Source organism: Musa acuminata, chromosome BXJ3-6 (assembly GCF_036884655.1).
Source record: "Musa acuminata AAA Group cultivar baxijiao chromosome BXJ3-6, Cavendish_Baxijiao_AAA, whole genome shotgun sequence".
Taxonomy (NCBI): domain Eukaryota; kingdom Viridiplantae; phylum Streptophyta; class Magnoliopsida; order Zingiberales; family Musaceae; genus Musa; species Musa acuminata.
Genome location: NC_088354.1, coordinates 41,450,360 through 41,472,081, shown reverse-complemented (window position 1 = coordinate 41,472,081; position 21,722 = coordinate 41,450,360). Strand labels below are relative to the sequence as shown.

At 38.4% G+C, this 21,722-nt stretch overlaps 2 protein-coding genes and 1 pseudogene across 2 annotated transcripts; 1 reads left to right on the top strand and 2 right to left on the bottom strand.

The window, feature by feature from the left end:
- The first annotated feature begins 1,926 nt into the window (after window positions 1-1,926).
- On the top strand, window positions 1,927-11,811 carry LOC103989954 (protein TPR3). Its single transcript, XM_009408931.3, has 26 exons — window positions 1,927-2,106; window positions 2,509-2,617; window positions 2,731-2,910; window positions 2,997-3,110; window positions 3,203-3,361; window positions 4,309-4,486; window positions 4,566-4,689; window positions 4,781-4,896; window positions 5,001-5,163; window positions 5,263-5,372; window positions 5,459-5,528; window positions 5,697-5,770; window positions 5,855-5,950; window positions 6,043-6,138; window positions 6,257-6,384; window positions 6,483-6,717; window positions 6,800-6,964; window positions 7,040-7,129; window positions 7,270-7,416; window positions 9,527-9,637; window positions 9,743-9,922; window positions 9,999-10,127; window positions 10,199-10,294; window positions 10,426-10,614; window positions 10,699-10,865; window positions 11,284-11,811. Exons 2-26 carry the CDS (start codon window positions 2,538-2,540, stop codon window positions 11,495-11,497), a joined length of 3,411 nt encoding a protein of 1,136 aa, XP_009407206.2. The 5' UTR covers window positions 1,927-2,106; window positions 2,509-2,537; the 3' UTR covers window positions 11,498-11,811.
- An 896-nt stretch (window positions 11,812-12,707) lies between these two features.
- Window positions 12,708-17,940, bottom strand: LOC135640009 (pyrophosphate-energized vacuolar membrane proton pump-like). Its single transcript, XM_065154083.1, has 8 exons — window positions 17,604-17,940; window positions 15,552-16,126; window positions 14,839-15,218; window positions 14,677-14,763; window positions 14,262-14,592; window positions 13,567-13,977; window positions 13,428-13,487; window positions 12,708-13,203 (listed from the first exon to the last, which is right to left on the bottom strand). The coding sequence occupies exons 1-8, from the start codon at window positions 17,851-17,853 to the stop codon at window positions 12,997-12,999; spliced, it is 2,301 nt and encodes a 766-aa protein (XP_065010155.1). The 5' UTR covers window positions 17,854-17,940; the 3' UTR covers window positions 12,708-12,996.
- Window positions 15,428-15,518, bottom strand: LOC135641880 (U2 spliceosomal RNA; annotated as a pseudogene).
- Window positions 17,941-21,722: the final 3,782 nt, after the last annotated feature.

The following is a 21,722-nucleotide window of genomic DNA, read 5'->3' as shown; positions in this document are numbered from 1 at the left end:
AGAGAAAGAGAGATGGTAAGGAGAGGACGAGCATTCCATATGTATCCAATGGAAGCATTAGGAGAGAAATGGTGAGGCTGTTGCATTGTGTTCCTTCCTGCACACCAAAGGACGTCCTGATCCATGTGGGAGAACAGTGATCGCAGCGTCTCTATTAGGCGACATGTCTATCTGGGACAACGATGCTTTCGGAAGATTCACGCACAGTTTCTACGTAGTAGATGAATGCGTCTCCTCCTACCCGTCCTCGTTAATTCTTCTTTTACATGAGAGAATCAAATATTTCGTTCAATCCTCTTATCTAAATTGGCTATATGTTTCTAATTGTTGTACTATTTAAAGTTGGTGTAGGAGACAGCTTTGCAAATTCTCAAAAATCCAAGCTCCAGGGAAGTTCTAATGTCTTTGTTGGAGGTAATCGAATCATCTATTTGTTGCACAAGTGTCCCTTTTTTCCAGTGTATACATCTATTTGTTGCACAAGTGTCCCTTTTGCGGTGATGCATATTCTTTTCCAGATGGATGTATCTAATACAGCAGAAATGATGCGTTGACAATCTAGCTTGCACAAGTCTTCCCGTCGACCTCCATGCCTAAGAGCATCGAAGCTTATCTATGCTCGTGAAATGGTGGAGTCGCATGGCATCTCTGGGGTGCTATGACACGAAGGACATAGGGAGTCGGCCAAAAGGATACATAGCCGGAGGTGGCTTTGTGGTCACACCCCTGAAGGTTCTCTTCCTCCCTCCTTATCGATCATGAGACCTCAAGTGTGTAGGTTCAGTGAACGACGAAACGTATGCACCCACAGCTCTGGGAGCAACCAATCGGATAACCGGCTCTTACAAAGGGAATGGTTATAAATAGGTCGTAGCATGCTTATGAAAAGAGCAACAAGAGTTGGATTACCTCTGGAGTCCCTCAAACAATTCAGTAGGGCTCTTTGAGCTTAAACTTGAGAGCTGGTTCTCACTGAAGTGTTTGGGGGAACTCTGGATGTCATCCAACACCTCAAGAACTATGTGCTATTGTTTAGATCAAGCCCTCTTTCTTTCTCTCTCTCTCTCCTCTTTAGGTGTTATCATATCAACTTTCACCTGGAAAAATAGTATTACATTAGGTAAAGTGCTGAGAAAATCTTTACAGCATTTTTAGAATTATATTTTTTTTATTCTAATATAATAACGATCTTATAGTTGTTCCGTCTTTTCAAGGATTTTACATGAGGATAAACCTCCAGTCACTTGATATCTAACTTGTCATAGATTTTTTGATTTCTCAGTGACTTCATGTGTAGTTCTTCAACCACACTCTAAGAAAAATGACTACTAATCATTAACGAAAAATATCATTATTTTTTTATATGATAATTCTGTCAATAAATTATATTTTTAATGATAAATATTAGTACTTGTGGCTTAAAATTTACGACTGACAAGGAGGTTTTTTTTAATGACAACATGCATTTATCGTCATAAAAAATCTGAGGTATTTATCTTTATATATATATCATTTTCTAGAGGAAAATAAAAAAAATAGGTGGGTTTTTTATTAGATACTAAATCCATAAAATACCTGCCAAATCTTCTCACCAGCTGACGGAAAGTGGATCTCCTTGTGATCATCATCATCCTCAAATTTCGTGCTATCATTTGGCTCCGTGGTGATTCCTTGTTCATACTCTACTTCTTCAGCGATTCCAGACCTACGTGTTACTATCTCATTGGGCGCGGACATATTGTTCTGTACGGACTCCATCATCCCATCACATTGATTTCACCTCGTTCCCTCTAATAAAAGCCGGCAGATTCCGCTACGTTCGCGATGTCCGAGACTTCGGCTGTATCAAAGCGGGCCCCACACGCCAACGCGTTATAAGGGCGGACGCGGAGCATCTCTAATAAGCGAGTGGATATATCACAGTGATAAGCTGCGGACCTTATCCCCACCTTTACCATGAATCCAACCGCTCTCGGCTCCGAATCCTCCTCTGACAGTCCGATTTCTGTAGGTTTCGATCGAAATTGCTGGTCGCTCGTCTCGTCTCTGGTCTTTGCCTCGCTCGGATCGATCCGTCTCGCCGTCTTCCCGTTCTTCTGCTCTTAGGTGAGCTCGGATCTCCCTCGCCTTTTCGTTGGAATTTTCGCTTCCCACTCTGGCCCTCTTTTCTCCTGTTTTTCTTATTCTTCCTCGATTACCGATCCTGGTGCTGTTCTTCCTTCGTCGATCTGTTCAAGCCCTAACGGTTCGGTCCTTGATTCCGGTGCCAAGCTTAGTTGTCTCGACGGAAGCGATAGAAGAAAATTTGGCAAATCGAATGCTGGTCTCTTGGTCTTCTTTGCTTCTGGTTCAAGTTTGGATTCATCGACGGTTCCATTTTTCAATTATTTTCGAAATTTGGTTATGAGTTGTTCTCCAAAAATTGATTTTTTTTTATTCAAGTTCGTGTGGTTGATGGGAAGATTTATCTTATTTTGTCTTCTGTATTTCTTTTATTTGAGGAATTAGGGTTTTGAGGTGGAGTCAGGGGCAAGACAATGTCGTCTCTCAGCAGAGAGCTGGTGTTTCTGATTCTGCAGTTCCTCGATGAAGAGAAGTTCAAAGAAACAGTTCACAAGTTGGTGACATCGTTAAAAATTCGATTTTTGGTTGATTGATGGGTTTTTCTCGTGGCTATCTCGTGACTTTTTCTTTTTGGGATTTTTCTCTTTTTGTGGGGTTTGGATGCAGGCTTGAGCAGGAGGCTGGCTTCTATTTCAATATGAAGTATTTTGAGGATGAGGTGCATAACGGGAATTGGGATAACGTCGAGCGGTACCTCTCTGGCTTCACCAAGGTTGATGACAACCGGTACTCCATGAAGATATTTTTCGAAATAAGGAAGCAGAAGTATCTTGAAGCATTGGACAAGTACGCTTCAGTTTATTATTTTATTGTTCTTTTTTTTTTTGAAGAATTTTTTTTTTATAAAATTGATCCTTGTTTCTGTTCCCTAGGCATGACCGAGCAAAAGCAGTTGAAATCCTTGTCAAGGATTTGAAGGTCTTTGCCTCATTTAATGAGGAGCTATTTAAGGAAATCACACAACTTCTAACTTTGGAGAATTTCAGGTTCAACCATTTATATTCTCATCACTTATGTTTTATCTCGATTGTTTGCCTCATCGTTTACTTCTGTGATGCCTAATACAGTAGCTTTTCAGGGAGAATGAGCAACTCTCAAAGTATGGGGATACAAAATCAGCACGGACCATAATGCTTGTTGAGCTCAAGAAGCTGATTGAAGCAAACCCTCTATTCCGAGATAAATTACAGTTTCCAAACCTAAAAAGTTCTAGACTACGTACCCTAATTAACCAAAGGTAAGACTCTAAGAGGTTACACCATGTGCTGTTAGCGATACTTGGATTTTCATTCTCTTTACTGAAGAGAGCAGCAAGTAATCTATTATTTCAAGCATGAGGTAGCAGCTCAAAATTATTTCACCTACATAAAAGCCCTATAAAGACAAGCACTCAGTAACATTTGGCACATTGCATATCTAAAATAAACTCCATTTTTTTCCTTTTGGAAATCTTTTCCAGCTATAAACAAAGAATACCATCTAACCCTGTTCACTTGATATCTGATCTTCAGATTCCTTTTCTACAACAGTAGTGTTTACATCATCTTTTGGTTTGTATTTAAACAATCACAATAAACTTCTCCTTGTGATTTTTTATTGTCATCATATATAGAATAAATAAAAAATGTTGTATAGTACCTTTTATGAATCGGTTAAGCCAACTGTTGGAAGTGAAAGCCAGTAAATGCAATTTCTCTGAGGTTATCTACATAACTTGGGTTTGAATGAGGCAATAGAAGATTGCCTGATGTACCTGGCACCAGATGGTGGGGTGACGAATCCATGCTTGCCAGTTATTTGATGATGATATAAGCTTGCTCAAGTGAATTTTGCCTAAAATACATCATTAACATGAGGAAGTTACTATTATATATGTACATATATTTCATTAGCAAACAGTGATCTTTGGTAAAGAGCAAGATGGTGCAGTCATTTCCTGAATATATTGGAAGACATCAATGTCATGGATATAGATCCAGTTGCAGATAGAAAGAACTAGGAAGAATGCTCAACTTAAAGTTGCACAGATGGCATAAACCTGCCGTGGTGCATTTGGAAGCTTGTTTTTAATTTGCATCTCAATCCATTTAATCTTGAACAATCAGATGAGTCATCTCAATTTTCTAACTATTTGGAGTTTGTTGATAAGTACTCAGTTTCACTAATCATTATGTGATATGACAGTTTAAACTGGCAGCATCAGCTATGCAAAAACCCTAGGCCAAATCCAGATATTAAAACTCTTTTTGTTGATCATTCATGCGGACAACCAAATGGTGCTCTTGCTCCATCACCGGCAAACAATCCACTACTTGGATCCATGCCCAAAGCAGGAGGTTTTCCACCGTTGGGTACTCATGCGGTAACTTACCTAATCTTAATTTACTTGTTTTTTTATCATGAGATCACTCTCAAATGTTTAACATATCATTCTTCTTCAGCCTTTTCAACCAGTGCCAGCACCAGTTCCTACACCCCTGGCTGGCTGGATGTCTAATCCTTCAGCTGTAACCCATCCAGTTGTCTCTGGTGCAGCTATTGGACTCAATGCACCTACAAATCCCGGTAGTGTGGTGGACTCTGTGATAGCTGGTAGCACAAGTTTATGGTGGAATGTCAGTTGTTTTGAACTTTTTTTTTTTTTTTTTCTGTGTAGTGGCAATTTTGAAGCATCCAAGGACTCCTCCAACAGCCAACCCTTCTATAGAGTATTCATCAGCAGATTCTGACCATGTATCAAAAAGAACAAGACCCATTGGAATTTCTGATGAGGTATGCTGGATGTCTCTGCTCCGTACGTGTACTTATGCACTGCTTAATTATGTTACTTGCTGGGTAATCCTAATGTTCCTTTGAATGTTGGCTACTTAATTCAGGTAAATCTGCCTGTAAATATACTGCCAGTTTCTTATCCTCAGAATCATAACCAGGCTACATACACTATAGAGGACTTGCCAAAAACAGTTGCACGAACGCTGAGTCAGGGCTCGAACCCCATGAGCATGGATTTTCATCCATTACAACGGACTATTCTTCTCGGTATGCTTTTTGTCATTCTTGTGCTCCTCTGAGTTATAAGTAATTTCCTTTTCATGACTTGCTGAGTCTGGTTGTTCTTTTGTTGTTGTCATATTGTAGTTGGTACAAATGTGGGAGACATTGCTTTATGGGATGTTGGCACTAGGGAGAGATTAATTCATAAGAACTTCAAAGTTTGGGAGCTTGGAACTTGCTCCATGTCTCTTCAGGTTTGGGTTTTATTTTCTGATACTACACACTGTTGAATGGTCCTCTGGTGTTGCACAATGGATCTGAGTTCGGCTCCATTATTCAGGCATCTCTGGTTAAGGATCCTGCTGTATCAGTTAATCGAATAATATGGAACCCAGATGGCTCCTTGTTTGGTAAGTTTGTAAAAACAATAAGTTTTTATGTGGCTCCTTATTGGTATGTTTATAAAAACGAGGAGTTCTTTGTTTTTGGCTTTTTGTATATGAATATTCTGCAGATAAAAAGGGACTGTTAGGGAGTTGTCATTAGTATTCCCTAATTACTCCTTAACCATTGCGTAGGTGTTGCTTATTCGAGGCACATTGTCCAAATATACTCTTATCATGGTAGTGATGATATCAGGCAGCATTTGGAGGTTTGGAAATCTGGATTCATCTTTAAATGCACTACTTTCTCTGTTTATTCTTATTGATGGCTTCTTTGAACATTCAATCCGCAGATTGATGCTCATGTTGGCGGTGTTAATGATATTGCATTTGCTCATCCCAGTAAGCAGCTTTCTTTTATAACTTGTGGAGATGACAAGACAATTAAGGTTTGTCCTGAAGAACGATAGAACATTAGACTCTGAAGTATATGTGCTTGGTTGCTTGCTTGACATTTTAATCTAATTATGTGTTACGTTAGGTGTGGGATGCAACTAGCGGCACAAAACAGTATACCTTTGAAGGGCATGGGGCACCTGTGTATTCTGTTTGCCCTCATCACAAGGAGAACATTCAGGTAATCTACGCATTTAGTCTTTTAAGTAAGTTATTGATACAACTAGGTATTCTTCTTTTGGATGAGTTTTTGTGTTCAATTTAATTCTTTTTACCTTTTACCTTTGTTGGTCATACAGTTCATCTTTTCAACCGCACTAGATGGAAAAATAAAGGCATGGTTGTATGACAATCTGGGATCCAGGGTGGATTATGATGCCCCAGGACATTGGTGTACTACAATGGCCTATAGTGCTGATGGTTCGAGGTATATTTCCGCTGCTATTGCCTGTTTTTATGAAAATTTAGAATAAATATACAGTGGTTCTGCATTTTTCAATGAATGTTTCCTCTCATTTTCTGTAGGCTGTTTTCATGTGGGACTAGTAAAGAAGGGGAAACATTCATAGTGGAATGGAATGAAACTGAAGGAGCTGTGAAGAGAACATACCAAGGATTTCGAAAACGTTCTTTGGGTGTTGTGCAATTTGACACCACACGGAACCGGTTTTTGGCTGCTGGAGACGAGTTTTTAATCAAGTTCTGGGATATGGATAATACTAATTTATTAACAACCATTGATGCTGATGGTGGCCTTCCAGTCAGTTCTCCTTTTACTATCCTCATAAATAAATATTTTTAAATAAAGTCCCTGTTTATATATCTTCAACTTTTAACTTCAGGCAAGCCCAAGGATACGGTTTAACAAGGAAGGAACATTATTAGCTGTTTCTACACATGATAATGGAATTAAAATTTTGGCAAATGCTGATGGAATTCGTCTGTTGCGCACACTTGAAAATCGTTCTTTTGATGCGTCTAGGACTGTTTCAGAGACTATAACAAAGGTAGGCTTTTCTGGCCAACTACTTGTTTTTGACAAGGTGAGAATGTCATGCCATTATCTTTGATATCTGATACAGCCTATGATGAGCACATTGTCTGCTGCTGCTGTTGCAACTACCTCTGGAATAACTGATAGAACTGCTCCACCTATGCCAATATCTGGAATGGTTTGTGAACTATTCTTTCATACACAACTTTATTCAAAATTATCATTTTAATCTCAGAACCCTGCTGTATTGCAATCCATTTTGAATTCAGGAACTTCTATAGACTATTATTGTGCTAACTTTGTATTCAATTTTGGTAGAATGGAGATGGCAGAAACTTGGTGGATGTAAAACCTAGAATTACTGATGAATCGATGGACAAATCAAAGATCTGGAAGCTTACAGAAATCAATGAACCAACTCAATGTCGGTCTTTAAGGCTTATGGATAATCTTAGAACAAGCAAGGTTAGTTCTCTGCAGTCAAAATTTTACTGAAAATTTTATTTGGCATTTATCCATATGGGAACTTGTGATTGATATGCATTGTCAATTCAAGAACCTTTTCTAAACTTGCTCACAGTGCATCTCATCCTTTTTGTTTCTTGGAGTGTTCCACAACTTTGCATTCTATTGAGACAAGACCTTTGTGCATTTATCAGGGAAAAAAGTATGTACCATCACTGTCATATATAAGGTCCATAGATGCATATCTGTATGGCAACCTACATTACGTTTGTTGTAAGAATTTATTGCTCTATGGTTGTCTTTGTTGAACTTGAAATGAGTCTTACTTGCTTTAGTAACAATATGATGAAGACGATTCTAATCTTAGTACTGAATCATTCAATAATACGTGCATTATTGACCTCTGAAAAGATGCTTGGAATTTGACTGCATTTGTTCTTTGGATCAATCAGTTAAACGATTTCTCCATTAATTTATGTAGATATGTTTTTCAATGTATTATTTTCATTGATGGTGATTTGGGCTTGAACTGCTTCATGCTGAGGTTGTGTTGCTAGGCAAATAGGTGTCAGGTTATGGCGTGCAGTTCAATTTATAAGGTATGAGCATTCCTTTCAGATTTTACATCCATCGGAGATAGCTTTTGGGAAAGCAAACCATGTGCATAACTTTCCTTCAGATTTTACCAGAATTTAGAAGTAAAGCTGTCGTCTCAACAAATTGTGATAACAAATTGTTATCACAATCTGTTGACTTTACAACAATCCTTCTTTGTTAAGGTTATCCAACATGAAATTCATTAACTGTGATCCTTATTCCACTTTACTAGATAGATTCTATAACATCCTTGTTAGCTTCTGATCCTTTGCCTTCACTAATTGCACAAGGCATATCATAAAAGCAAATGAACTAAGAATATGAGTGGTTTCTATGCTTCTTAAACATAGATGAAAAGTAATATATAAACCTGTAACAAGCCATCGTGGCTGCTTATTTTCTTAAATCAAAGAATAATCGAATGTGATACAATATTCAACTGAATACTGACTTTAGAAAAAAGTAAAGTACATTTGTACTGGAGGATGATTTTGAGGCTAAAACAAAGTAAGCATGAAGGAATACCTTATTAGTCTTGTAAGATAAGCTAATAAGAAATATTATTTGGTCCATGTGATGTGACCATAGGTCACTAAACTTTGTCTGAACTTTAACCTAACTATTTTTGGTATCTTGAATTTATCTATTGCCACAGATCTCATGATTGTTGTTTGAGATCCGAGAGTTGCTTTTGGTAAACAATACAGAGATCTAGGTGGTCCATTAAAAAGTGACCTTTGTGGTTTCTTGATGTGCTTGATGAGCTTCCAAAAATTGATCATCTTCGAATGTAGACCTATTGTCATAATCCTGAGATGGTTGGATGCGACAAATACTTTATTTAGAATTTTAGATTATACTAGATGCTTCTAGGCTCAAGTGCTCATGGCTTATATATTAGGCGTAAAACATTTTCTTTGTTCCTTTTTCTTCATGTGACCAATTGCTTGGAGAATGTTCTAGTAGTTTATCAAGAAATGTCTTGCCATTGATTGAATCTCATGGTGCATATAAAAAATGTACCAACCATACTGTTAACAGTTTGATCATGTACAGGTATGCATTATATTTTATGTACCATGTTGAGATATACGGACACTTGCGTTAATGCTTCATTAATTTCTTTTTGGCAAGAATGCTTCATTAAGTTTTTTAGTGATATACCAGAGTCTATTCTACTAGTCAGAAGGGACAAGTACGTGCTTGGTTTTTAAGATTTAAGTCCTTGCTTCTATCTACTGTATGTTCCCTTTGATGATTGTACCTGAAGTCCTTAATCTAGATCTAAGAATCATTAGCCAATCTACTAGTGAGATAAGTTGGTCATTCATTTAGGAATTAAAAGACGTTGTTGGTTATGCACTTGGAATAGGATTTCCATGTGGCATCAAAGTTCTAATGATTTTGGAACATCATCGTTTTGACTTCTTTTTGCCATTGGATCCTAAAGTTGCATTTATCTTAGTTGTCATGCAAGAAAAGTATTGTTTTTCAAGGCCCTGTTTTGTTACAGATTTCGAGACTGATCTACACCAATTCTGGTGCTGCCATTTTGGCTTTAGCATCAAACGCAATTCACCTGCTCTGGAAGTGGCCTCGTAATGAACGCAATTCAAGTGGAAAGGTAAAAGAAACAATAAATGCCTCCATAAAACACCATCCTTCTTCAATTAGCATAAATCCAAAATTCTGCCGATACTTCTCACAAAGGGAATGCTTCATTTTGTAGGCAACGGCAAGTGTTGCCCCTCAATTATGGCAACCACCAAGTGGCATATTGATGACTAATGAAATTACTGACACAAATCCTGATGAAGTTGTCCACTGCTTTGCATTGTCAAAGAATGATTCATACGTCGTGTCAGCATCAGGAGGGAAAATATCTCTATTCAACATGATGACTTTTAAGGTCAGACATAAAGTTTACATCATGCATTACTGCTTTGTTCTTGCTTAAATATTGACCATTTTGTTTTAAATAACAGACTATGACAACATTCATGCCACCACCACCTACAGCAACTTTTCTCGCATTTCATCCACTAGACAACAATATAATTGCTATAGGAATGGATGACTCTACAATTCAGATATATAATGTTCGAGTTGATGAGGTACTTTGCTATTAAAGCAACATGTGACTTGTGCGAAGAAAGAATGTTGTTTACAAGATATGCTTATGCAGGTCAAGAGAAAACTTAGAGGCCACTCGAAGAGAATTACTGGTCTTGCCTTTTCGAATGCCTTACATGTGCTGGTCTCATCTGGAGCTGATGCTCAGGTTATTCACTGATGCTTTATTTTTGAGGGGGATATGGGACATGTACCATATAATGAGCTCACATATGGTTCTTTAATCACAGGCTAACCTCTTTATGTGTACATCCGCTTTCCTTCTTTCTTTTGCTACAGTTGTGTGTTTGGGGAACTGAGGGGTGGGAGAAACAGAGAAGCAGATTTCTGCAGATCCAATCTGCTCGCACTCCATCAACCATCTCAGACACACGTGTTCAGTTCGATCAAGATCAAATACACTTCCTAGCTGTGCATGAGACCCAGATTGCTATATATGAAACTACTAAACTAGAATGTGTCAAGCAGGTATTCATGTCAGCTTGTAAATGTTGGAGCATATAGGTTATGCAATGTTAATCCTCATAACAATAGTCCTTTTTTGTCTTTCAGTGGTCTCCTCGTGAAGGTTCTGCGCCCATATCACATGCAACATTCTCTTGTGACAGTCAGTCGATATATGCTAGTTTCTTAGATGCCACTGTATGTATATTTAATGCTGCAAACCTCAAGTTGCGTTGTCGGATCCTTCCGGCTGCATATCTCCCTGCCAGTGTCAGGTACGACGAAGAATCAATTCATGTAGTCTAGTGTTTTTTGCACTTTTCTCTGAGTTGATATATAATGGATACAAGTCTGTGCACTAACTTGCTTTGCAACTGTAGCCTGGTTATTCATCACATAAAATGATGCAATAAGATCATATATATAATATATATATATATATGCAGCATGCCGTATTTTGTCACCCATGTTTTTGCATGCTTTTAGGCTCCATTCCTCCAAAAAGAAAAAGGCACAATAAAGATCCATACTACATGTTTTGATGATTATGGTTATGGTTTTAGTTTAGTTGCTGATGGTGCTTCTCGCCTTGTGAATGTAGCTAAGAAGAGTCATAGTTGTTTTCTTTCTCAACTTAAAACAGTCTGCAGTTTTACCTGCACACGATTGATTACTGTCTGCTTGTTTTGACAGCACAAATGTACATCCGCTCGTGATTGCTGCACATCCATCAGAGCCAAACCAATTTGCCCTTGGTTTGACTGATGGTGGTGTCCATGTGGTAAAGCCACTAGAATCTGAAGGCAAATGGGGTGTTAATCCACCTGCTGAGAATGGGTCGGCAAGCAGCTTGTCCGCGCCGCCCACCACCGCTGGACCCTCTAGCTCAGATCAACCTCAGAGGTGATGCAAATTATTGCGAGCACATTATTTGACCCTTTTTGCTCTCATTCTCTCTCTCTCTCTCTCTCTCTTGAGTGGCTAAGGTAGGCAGTTCTTAACAGTCAGTAATGACCCGTTTCAAACTTTTAAATGAGTCAGTCCTATTATTTTTCACCTGCATTTGCAGTCAGGGCATGTAATCTCATGGAGTTAGTTGTAGTTGGCTAAATCCTACAAAATAGCATGTAATCCTTTTTTTTTTTTTTATACGCGTTGTTTATGTATGCTGTAAAAGAAATATTACATGGTAGAATTAGATATGCTTATTTGTTGCGAGAATGTTGTCTTTGAAATGAATTGAATGCCGCCGATATGTTGCAATCTCTAGCAGGGAGGCAATGGCATGAAAACATTTGCAGCAGCCTTTGCCTCATTGTAATTTTCATCTCTCTTAAACTTAAAATTAGGTCGAGCTCATTAATCTAAGATTATTTGAAACTTAAGTGTATGGAAAAGTAGTGATGACAAAGAATTTTATTATTATTATTATTATTATTATTATTATTATTATTATTATTATTATTATTATTAGTGTAAATAATGTTTTGTTCTTTATTTATTTTTTTTTACCTATTTTTAACTTTAATGTATTTATTTTAAAAAACTAGAGTAAGTAACAAAGATTTGGTTTGACCCGAAGATATCTTTATATTTTTTTTTACAAAGAATAAATATTGGAAGCGAGATTTGAGTCTAGAATATTACAATAAACTGTAAAAAAAAATTAACCAATTAGTTTAGCTAATACCTTGTAAAATATGTGAGATGATGTTTTGAATCTTTAACCTTTGATAAGTGAAGAACCTAATACACCATCACCACATCAATGTTTAACATGATACCTAACTTTACCTTCTTATACATCACCACCGTATCTACATCCAATAACAGGGAAGAACTCGAAACAAGGAACATAAGGTAATCGAGTTAGTAGGTATCACGTTTAGCACCGATGTAATACTCTCATGCATCAGTGTCTTTAATTATCCTAACAAATTACAGCTAAATTTGCCTCAAAAATATCCATAATCCATCCTCACACAAAATTTGGTTTGCCTCCACTATCTATATTGAAGTAAATCATTAAAGGCTTTCATGATGAAGCCTCAGTAACTACCACTTTCAGCACCCAACTCTTGACTGCATCATGCATCGTATAGGACGAGAAGAGCATATATGTTTGGTAAACTACTGCTAACCATATCGAAAATACTTAGTGTCATCACCGTGCTATCAAAACATCATCTATCTAGTACAAGAAAATTTTGGTCGGCCACAGACCATAATTGGCACATCCAGGTGCTGACCTAGATGATATCACAGTAAGACAAAACCCATGTATGATAAAGAAGGCAAAAATGGTAAGCATAAGTTCATACCACCAATAGCAGAACTTGGTGGTGGCCGAGGAGTGTGTTCTTGAAGAAGCTGCAAACTCCTCTTATCCTTGTTCGCCTGCCTGCCTTAGAACATCTTGAACAGCAGACCACCATGAGCAGCGAAGAATGGTGCGAAAACTAGAGATTCCACTGCCATCAGCTTGATGAGGATGTTAAGTGATGGCCCAGATGTGTCCTTCAGAGGATCCCCGATGGTGTCGCCTATCACAGCAGCCTTATGGGCATCTGATCCTTTAGGGCCGAGCACCCTAGCATGCTCCGATGCACCAGCCTGAACAATCCGACATGACATTAGTAATGGTTGCTTACAGGTGGGAACAAAGTTTAAAGTGGAGAAGGCTGAAGGCGCATGATCTTTGAACATTATCATCATCCTAAATGGCTTGAAGTAAAAAAATATAGTATCATTCATATACATGTCCTCGTATATACCAACCAGTATGAGAGTCAGGGAAAGCTAGAAAATGCAACATGAAATGTTTAGGGTGGAAGAACCTCAATATACTTCTTTGCATTATCCCATGCACCACCAGTGTTTGATGCAGATATGGCAATCTGTTTAGCACAAAGAATAATCACCAATAAGAGGTACACAAATTTTCTAGTTCATATAAGCTTAGCTGATTCTACATACCTGAACTCCAGAAACAAGGGCACCAGCAAGAACCCCAGCCAGAGTCTCCACACCAAAGAAGGTTCCAACAATTAGAGGTGTGAGCATCACCAGAGCACCAGGAGGAATCATCTCCCTGATTGAGGCATCAGTGGAGATCTTAACACAGGTGGCATAATCAGGTTTAGCATTACCCTCCATAATCCCAGGAATGCTGTTGAACTGTCTGCGGACTTCTTCTACCATCTTCAGAGCTGCACTACCAACACTCTTCATGGTCATGGCTGAGAACCAGTAAGGCAGCATGGCACCAACAATTAACCCAATGAAAACTTTTGGTGTGAGAACATCCACGGTGGAGATTGCCGCCCTACTCACAAAGGCACCAAAGAGTGCAAGCGACACCAAAGCAGCAGAACCAATGGCAAAACCCTAAAAAAGAGCAAGCAATATAACCACAAATTTCAAGTACAACAACTAATATAAGAAAAATTACAAATACCCTCCGATTGGTTTTCAGATTGGTTTTCAAAGAAGCCTCTGAATAAACCAGGTAAGCATCATTTCACAACATGTTTAATCAAAGTATGCAATTGCCAAGTGAATGATGACTTCGCAGCTATGCTCATCACCACCATAAAGTAAGTTAGCCAGTCATGTTTAAATAGATTAGTGATAATAGAACAACAAAGATTTTTGTTTAAAGCTAATCACACCTTTCCGATGGCAGCAGTAGTATTGCCTGCAGCATCCAATGCATCAGTTCTCTCACGAATCCTGTGGCTCATGCCAGCCATCTCAGCAATACCTCCAGCATTATCACTGATCGGACCATAGGCATCAATAGCCAGCCCAGTTGCAATGGTGCTCAACATGCCAAGGGCAGCAACCGCAATGCCATACATGGCAGCAAGACTAAAACTAACAAATATGCTGACGGCAATAGCAAAAATTGGGATGATGACAGATTTGTATCCCAAAGCAAGCCCAAAGATGACATTAGTTGCAGCACCAGTTCGGCATGAGTCAGCGACATCTTGCACAGGGCTGCAAAAAAGTTGTAAGAAGAAAACTCTCTTAATTACAACCACACACAATCTTGGATAAATTTATAGAAAACGAGTTTCTAACCTGTATGCATTGCTCGTATAGTACTCAGTGACAAACCCAATAACCAGGCCAGCCCATAATCCAATTGCAACACAGAAGAACAGCTCCCTAGCAGTTAAAAAAGGGTGTAAATTGCTGCTTAAGACCCTAATCTATTAAGCAAATAAGTGTATATTTAGTTACCAATTCTTCACTTGCTTCTGCTCACCAAAATTGAAGATTGTGAAGGAACTCGGAAGAGCTATCCAACTAACAGTTCCAATACCAATGGTCATAAGAGCAGTGGAGATTATGAGCTGCTTCTTAAGTGTAGGTTCAATCTCTTGCACTGCCTTTATTTCAAAAAACTCAGTAGCAAAAAGTGTAGTTATCAAGCAAACAATGATACCCATGGAGCTAATGAGCAAGGGGTAGCACATTGCAGTAAGGTCATGGTTGATTCCGAAGGAAGAAATAGAAGCCACAACCAGGGCAGCACATGAGGACTCAGCATATGAGCCAAAAAGATCAGACCCCATCCCAGCAATATCTCCGACATTATCTCCAACATTATCAGCTATCACCTGTAACACATATCCAGAAGCTTAATTGGACAAAAGAATTAGTGTTTAATACCTTAGGATTACCAGCACAAATTGAATATGACATCTAGTTATCTGTGAGATAATGCTGAGAAGTAAATATAAATGAAAGAGAAGACACAAAATTAACAAAATATAGTAATAATAGATATTCTGCATTGTTCAAACAACTACCAGTTGTACAACACTAAAGGAAGTTACTGATAAAAAGAACTTTTCAGATATTAAACTGATAAGAAAAGATACTACACTTGATCTTAGCCAAAAAGCCGAGAAAGGTATAAGAACTTTTCGAATAACACACTAAAAACTTACAGCTGGATTTCGAGGGTCGTCTTCAGGAATGTTCCTCTCGACCTTACCAACCAGATCAGCACCAACATCAGCCGCTTTTGTGTAAATACCTCCACCTACTCTTCCAAAAAGAGCCATGGAGGAGCCTCCAAGACCATAACCGGTTATGGCTTCAAATAGACCTTCCCAGTCATCACCATAATACAATTTGAATAGGTTAATTGCAATGTAGAGCACCAGAAGGCCATTTGCTGCAAGCAAAAAGCCCATAACTGCTCCAGACCTGAATGCGGTAATAAAAGCTTTTCCAACACCCTTCCTTGCTTCTAAAGTTGTTCTTGCATTGGCATATGTTGCAATTTTCATCCCAAGAAAACCAGATACTACAGAAGTGACAGCACCAAGCAAAAAGGATGCAGTACTAAAGAGAGCATTTGCAAGTGCCGGTTTGCAGTACTTATCCTTGCTATAGGTGCATGGCTGGCTTTTTGTGCTGAAGCCTTCCACAGAGCCAAGAAAGAGGAAGATCAAGACTGCAAAAACGGCCATGAAGACTCCAACATACTGGTATTCAGTGAAGAGGAAGGAAGTTGCTCCTGTTTACAGGTATGACAGGTGAATGTCAGATATCTATTTTACAAGTCCAAAGTTAAGCAAACATATTTTCTTACTCCCTTTCGTTAAAAAAAATAAAATGGGTAAAAAGGAATCAGCAATGAAAGTAAGACACCAAAACCCAAAACGTATTCAATGGATTTAAACATTTTAACATATTAACCTATGTCTTGCCATGTTGACAAGGTCAATGGTCATAGGCAACAACTCAGTGTGATCTATATATCATAATATGAAACACCATTGCAAGTTCTTCACCATTAAATGGGTTAAAAAAATTATTTAATACATCAAAATTAGATGGCAGCCAGTTATCATGAGAAAATAAAAGCTGACTAACCTGACGTGCTATTAATATTGACATATCAACATTCAATAGATCATGGATCAGAATATTAGTTGATTTTAGCGCTTCTCTAATACTGTCACTGACAAGCTTCACGGCCAGATCAGCTAGGAACAAAAGCCACACTGACAAATGTAACTTGCATCTTATTTGTAGTGATACTGGAACTAGGTGATATTGTTCTTGCCCACAATATAGAAGCAAGTTCCATGACCCACTAGAAATATAGATATTCATCTCAATGAAGTGATGAACACAAAGCAAAATTATAGTTGTTTCGCATCCCATGATCAAGAAACCTCTAGATGGCAAGCAGGGCAAAAGTGTTTTTCTCTTTACATGCATTATTCATGAATTTGCACGAACCAAATTTGTGCTATGTACAACCAAGAATGACACATACAACACAAGTAATAGATCTTAAACGTCGGATAAATTTGTTAAATCCATGTCACCTAAATTTCTAATTACTTCTATTTCTATTTGCAAGTTTTGCCAAAGTGAAAAGTAACTTCAGATGTTAGCTTTCACGAACCATTAAACTGATTATTTCTGATTCAACAACAAACTATGCGAGCTAAGAGTCGGCAACCAGCATAGCCAAGTGAATCAACATACAAAAAAACTTGTGTCAGGAATGCTGTAACAGCCTTTGGAATCCATTTAAAGGCCTGTTCTTCCATCAACTCAGACGAACAAACTCTAAGGAATCATTATAAGCTTTTTCAATGACCTTTGAGCAAGAAAATTACCAGAACAAATTCATAGCGATAGAAGGCATGGCTTCTAACAACCAAATACAGTAGCCAAATTGCTACTACAAACAGTTACTCGTATAACAAGACAGATGGTGAAAAAGGAGTATCAAGTCAAATAATATATACAAGGAAATGAGACTAAAGGATGTCAAGTTAAAGCAACTAGAACAGCTATGCTGGATTTTAATATGAAGAAAAGAGGAGGTTTAACATGAATTCACCGGAGCACAGATTCGAAGATAAAGCTATTCTTAACACTATACCACAAGGTATTTTTAGACAAAAGGAATTAACAAACACATGGACAACAAAAAACTAGTCGACACAAATAATCTTTCATTTTCTAAAGAAGACCTTCGGAAATGGCGCTCTGGATCTCGGCGCACTTAACCACGACGTTGTGATCGTTGAGCCCTTCCTCCTCCTCGATGAGGTAGTCGGAGTACTCATTCTTGTCGTTGCTTCCGCCCCCCGGCTGCCTCTCCGGCGAGAGCTTCACGGTCGACACGAGCAGCCACTGAACCAGCGCGAAAGCGATCCCGATGACGGCGGCCACCGGGATCAAGACCTCGGTCACCTGGTCTGTCAGCATCGCCGCCCCCATCGGATGGTACCTGTGACGGGAACTCAGGCGGCGGGCAAGGCGAAGAAAGAGGATGAGGGTCGAGGGTTTGAAGGCATATATATAGGGTAGACGTTTGGGCGCCTCTCCGACGCTTAAATAGAGAAAGAAAGAGAGAGAGAAAGAGAAAGAGAATAGAGCGAATTTTGAAATGGACAATTTGTGGGAGATTTGTTTTTTTATTCAAAAATAAGAAATGAGATGATATAATAATGAGACGACGACGACGACAACATGGCGTCCTCGGAAAGAAATAGAGCATCGCCACCGCAGAGTGATGGTGGTCATTCCTGTTGGCTGTTCCTTCTTTTTGACCCAGGCGACACAAAGTGCATCATCGCCCACTAACGTGTCGACGGCTCGTTAAAGCAGAGAGGGATAGATAGTTTACGACTGGGCTGGTAGGTAAGATGGGTGGGTGGGAAACGGCTGGGCGAGGCAACAAAAGCGGCCCCCATAGCATGTGAACAAAAGAGGCTCAGATTCTTCTTCTTCATCGGATGCCCAATTAAAGGGTGCCTCCTCCTCCTTTCCTTGTCATATAACTTTTTATGTCCACCTTCTTCCTCGATCGATTCGATGGGGAGGATAACGAAAGTTTCCTATTTTCCTGGAAAATAACATTGTAATTATTTAAATATTAAAAATATAAATATATTCTCGAACGCAACTATAGTAATTGTCCGAGGGATGGAAAGCAGATCCAACAAAAGCATTTCTTCTTCTTTGAGATATCTCTTGCCTTTACGATTACGAGCACATAAACAAAAGCTATGCCCTATTTCTTCAATGCGTATGTTCCTCGTTGCTTCGGGGAAAAGGCATCAACTTTAGTCGTATGACTTCTTCACGAATCATCCTCCACACCGCACCTCATCTATACACTTTGGTGCTGCTATTTATTCCTGCATCTTCCTTCCTGTGAAGGCAAACTCGCTTCGCACGAAAACACGAGGTTGGGTGGTGTCATCGCTGCTAAACTAACGACGGATGAATCTCGGGACTAATTACGTATTGTCCAATAGTTAGTTTATTTTAATATTACGATCCTTATACCTTAAAAAATTATATTAATATTTCTATAGTTATGAAATTAAAATAATTATATTTATTTACCGTAAACGATATCTGTTTCATCGACGGAAACATAAAAATAAATGATAAAAAAATAATTTTAATATTTGATAATAGGCAACATCGATGATAAACGACAACACAGCTAAGATCGATGGTGGCAAACTCCTCTCCTTTTACATATATGTAGGCGTCGATACAAATATCGAATGACTCTTTTGATCTATGCTTTCTTACCATGCTTTATACCGTGTCCAACCACCTCCCCGACGAGTGGTTGCTATTGTTGGACAAGTCCATCACCTCCACTCGTGCCTCCCCGATCATCCACAGCACCTCCCACATTAGAGGTTGCTTCTTCATCTTAACTGCGACACATACCCCTCCTCCTCCTCCCCGACCTCACCCCATGATCTCATCACCCCCTCCTCTTTCATTGCATCCTCCTCTCTCTTCTACCACACGCTCGAGTCCTGCCTTCCCAAGCCTTCCTTCACCCCTCTCTCTAATGTCTATAGCTTTATCGTCCTCCTAGAGTCTATCACCAAGAAGACCTCATTCCAAGACCTAGTGGAGGAGCACGACGCTAACATCCCTCAGTGGGTTTGCTCCATATGAGAGGAGGAGCGGAATGGCTCTAGTGAGGACCCTAAGTCGTCCGAGAACAAGGCATCTGAGGAGAAGTTGACAATGTTGCTGAACATCATGGTGGCATGCATAACGGTCGAGACAGAGAAGCGATCGCCAATGCAGGAGGCATGGGCAGAGGTGATGTTCTCGTCTAATAGCACAACCACTCATCGGGGAGGTGGTCATACACGGTGCAAAGCTTGGCGAGGGAGCACGGATCGGAGGGCAATGATCGCACGACATTTGTGTTAACATCGACATAGATGCAAAGGGGGAGGGATCCGCCACCACCAATGCCAACGATGCTACCGTTCGCCATCGATACTATTCACCATCAAATATTAAAAATATATTTTTATCCTTTATTTTCATAATTCCATCGATAATACTAACATCGTTAGGGTATATAGATATAATTATTTCACTTTTGTAACTAAAGATATATCAATGTAACTTTAAAGTATAGGGACTAGGATGCTAAATATAGCTAACTATATGAGGTAATATGTAATTAGCCCCGAATCATGTAGCATCGCTCCATCATCACGTGCATTTTATGATCATTACGTGGTTGACATTACTATTTTCGATCAATGTACTTTTTATAATTTTCATTTGAAATTAAAACTAAAATAGAATTCTTTGTATCATATACCCAACAATGATCGTACCAAAATAGTTCATTTATCGGATAGAATGTGTTGAAAAATCAAGATAAATCAATTGACAAACAAATCGATTACAAAAAGCTGATCGGATAAAAAATTATCTGAATATTCTTAACTTAATTATTTATTTGAGGATATTTTTATCAATGACGAAATTAGGGTTAGCCTTCAATGTGACTTATGATACTTACGATCTTTGTGACTTGGATTTTAATACGATGAAAAAAAAAAGATGGATACCACAAATAAGAAGAATGAGATTTGAGGATCAAATGAATATGAGGAGAATGAAACAAATATTATAACAAATAAAATTGAAATTATAATACAGAATTGACTCGTTGTGGTATAATTAATTAATATCATTTTGATGACTAAATCATCTTCATATTAAAAATTCATGTGTTTGTGTTATTTAAGTCATCACAATTACGTTAGATAAACTTTTTTTTATCATTGAATAATTTATCTTGGATTGGATTAGTGTAATAACTATCAGGACAAACATTTAAACAATGTTAGTCCGTATTAATAATTTTATATAATTTTTAATTAGTTTTAACACTTTAGAGTTTTACTATATATATAATTTTAAATTATCAATATATTTTATTTTTAAATTAAACATGTGATTTAGTTGATCCATCGATATGACCAATGATCGAATGACTCAAGATTTATCTGATTTTGGTAACTATATTTCATGTACTTATATTTATAAGCATACTTATTGAATGTATTTAAAGTAAGGATTAAAATTTTATATCGTATTAGAGTTTCGAGATTCACTCGTTACGGATATGATACTATATACCGAACGGTATATTTAGATATACCACTCGATATATATATAAGTGAAAAAAAATATTTTCGTCGAGGTGTCTCCTCTCTTCTCCTCGTGATATCGAGGATTCCTCTCCCCGCACGAATGAAAAGTTTCCAATAGACGAAAAGGGAGAGCGATACCGATCTCCATATTCTCTTCTTCTTCTCCTTTTTCTTTCTTCTCTCGCGATCACCGCCCGACAATAACAAGACAAAAAGAGTATCATCCGATACCTGATTTAAAGCCGGTGATAATTAATATGATGATCTTAATTAATAGAGGGGAGAGAGAAAGAAGATAATTTGAACTCATCTTCGCTGGAGGTTAATTACTTCAATTTAGACAAAAAAAAAATCATCTAATATAACTCAAATGACTCCAACATTTGGATAATTAAGCCTCTAATTACCGTATCAAACCCAACGAAGTATGGCCATTGATGTCCCACCCGGTCTGATTCGCGTCTGTCACGCACACGATGATGATGCCATGTGTTGGTAACGGCGGAAAACAAAAGACTCGAAGTGAGCAAGACAGACAACACACATATACATAAGACAAAAAACCGAAACTAAATCGATCGAAATGGAGAATTCCCCTCTCTCTTTTCCTTTTTGTTGCCGCTGTTGATTGCGAGGAGGAGAAAGAAGGGA

Coding starts and splice junctions, on each gene's coding strand:
- LOC103989954 (XM_009408931.3), top strand. CDS start 2,538: ATGTCGTCTCTCAGCAGAGAGCTGGTGTTTCTGATTCTGCAGTTCCTC. Junction 6,139..6,256: donor ATCACAAGGAGAACATTCAG/GTAATCTACGCA, acceptor TTGGTCATACAG/TTCATCTTTTCAACCGCACT. Junction 6,718..6,799: donor ATGCTGATGGTGGCCTTCCA/GTCAGTTCTCCT, acceptor TTTTAACTTCAG/GCAAGCCCAAGGATACGGTT.
- LOC135640009 (XM_065154083.1), bottom strand. CDS start 17,853: ATGGGGGCGGCGATGCTGACAGACCAGGTGACCGAGGTCTTGATCCCG. Junction 16,127..17,603: donor CCAGAGCGCCATTTCCGAAG/GTCTTCTTTAGA, acceptor ACCTGTAAACAG/GAGCAACTTCCTTCCTCTTC. Junction 14,593..14,676: donor TATACGAGCAATGCATACAG/GTTAGAAACTCG, acceptor ACTTTTTTGCAG/CCCTGTGCAAGATGTCGCTG.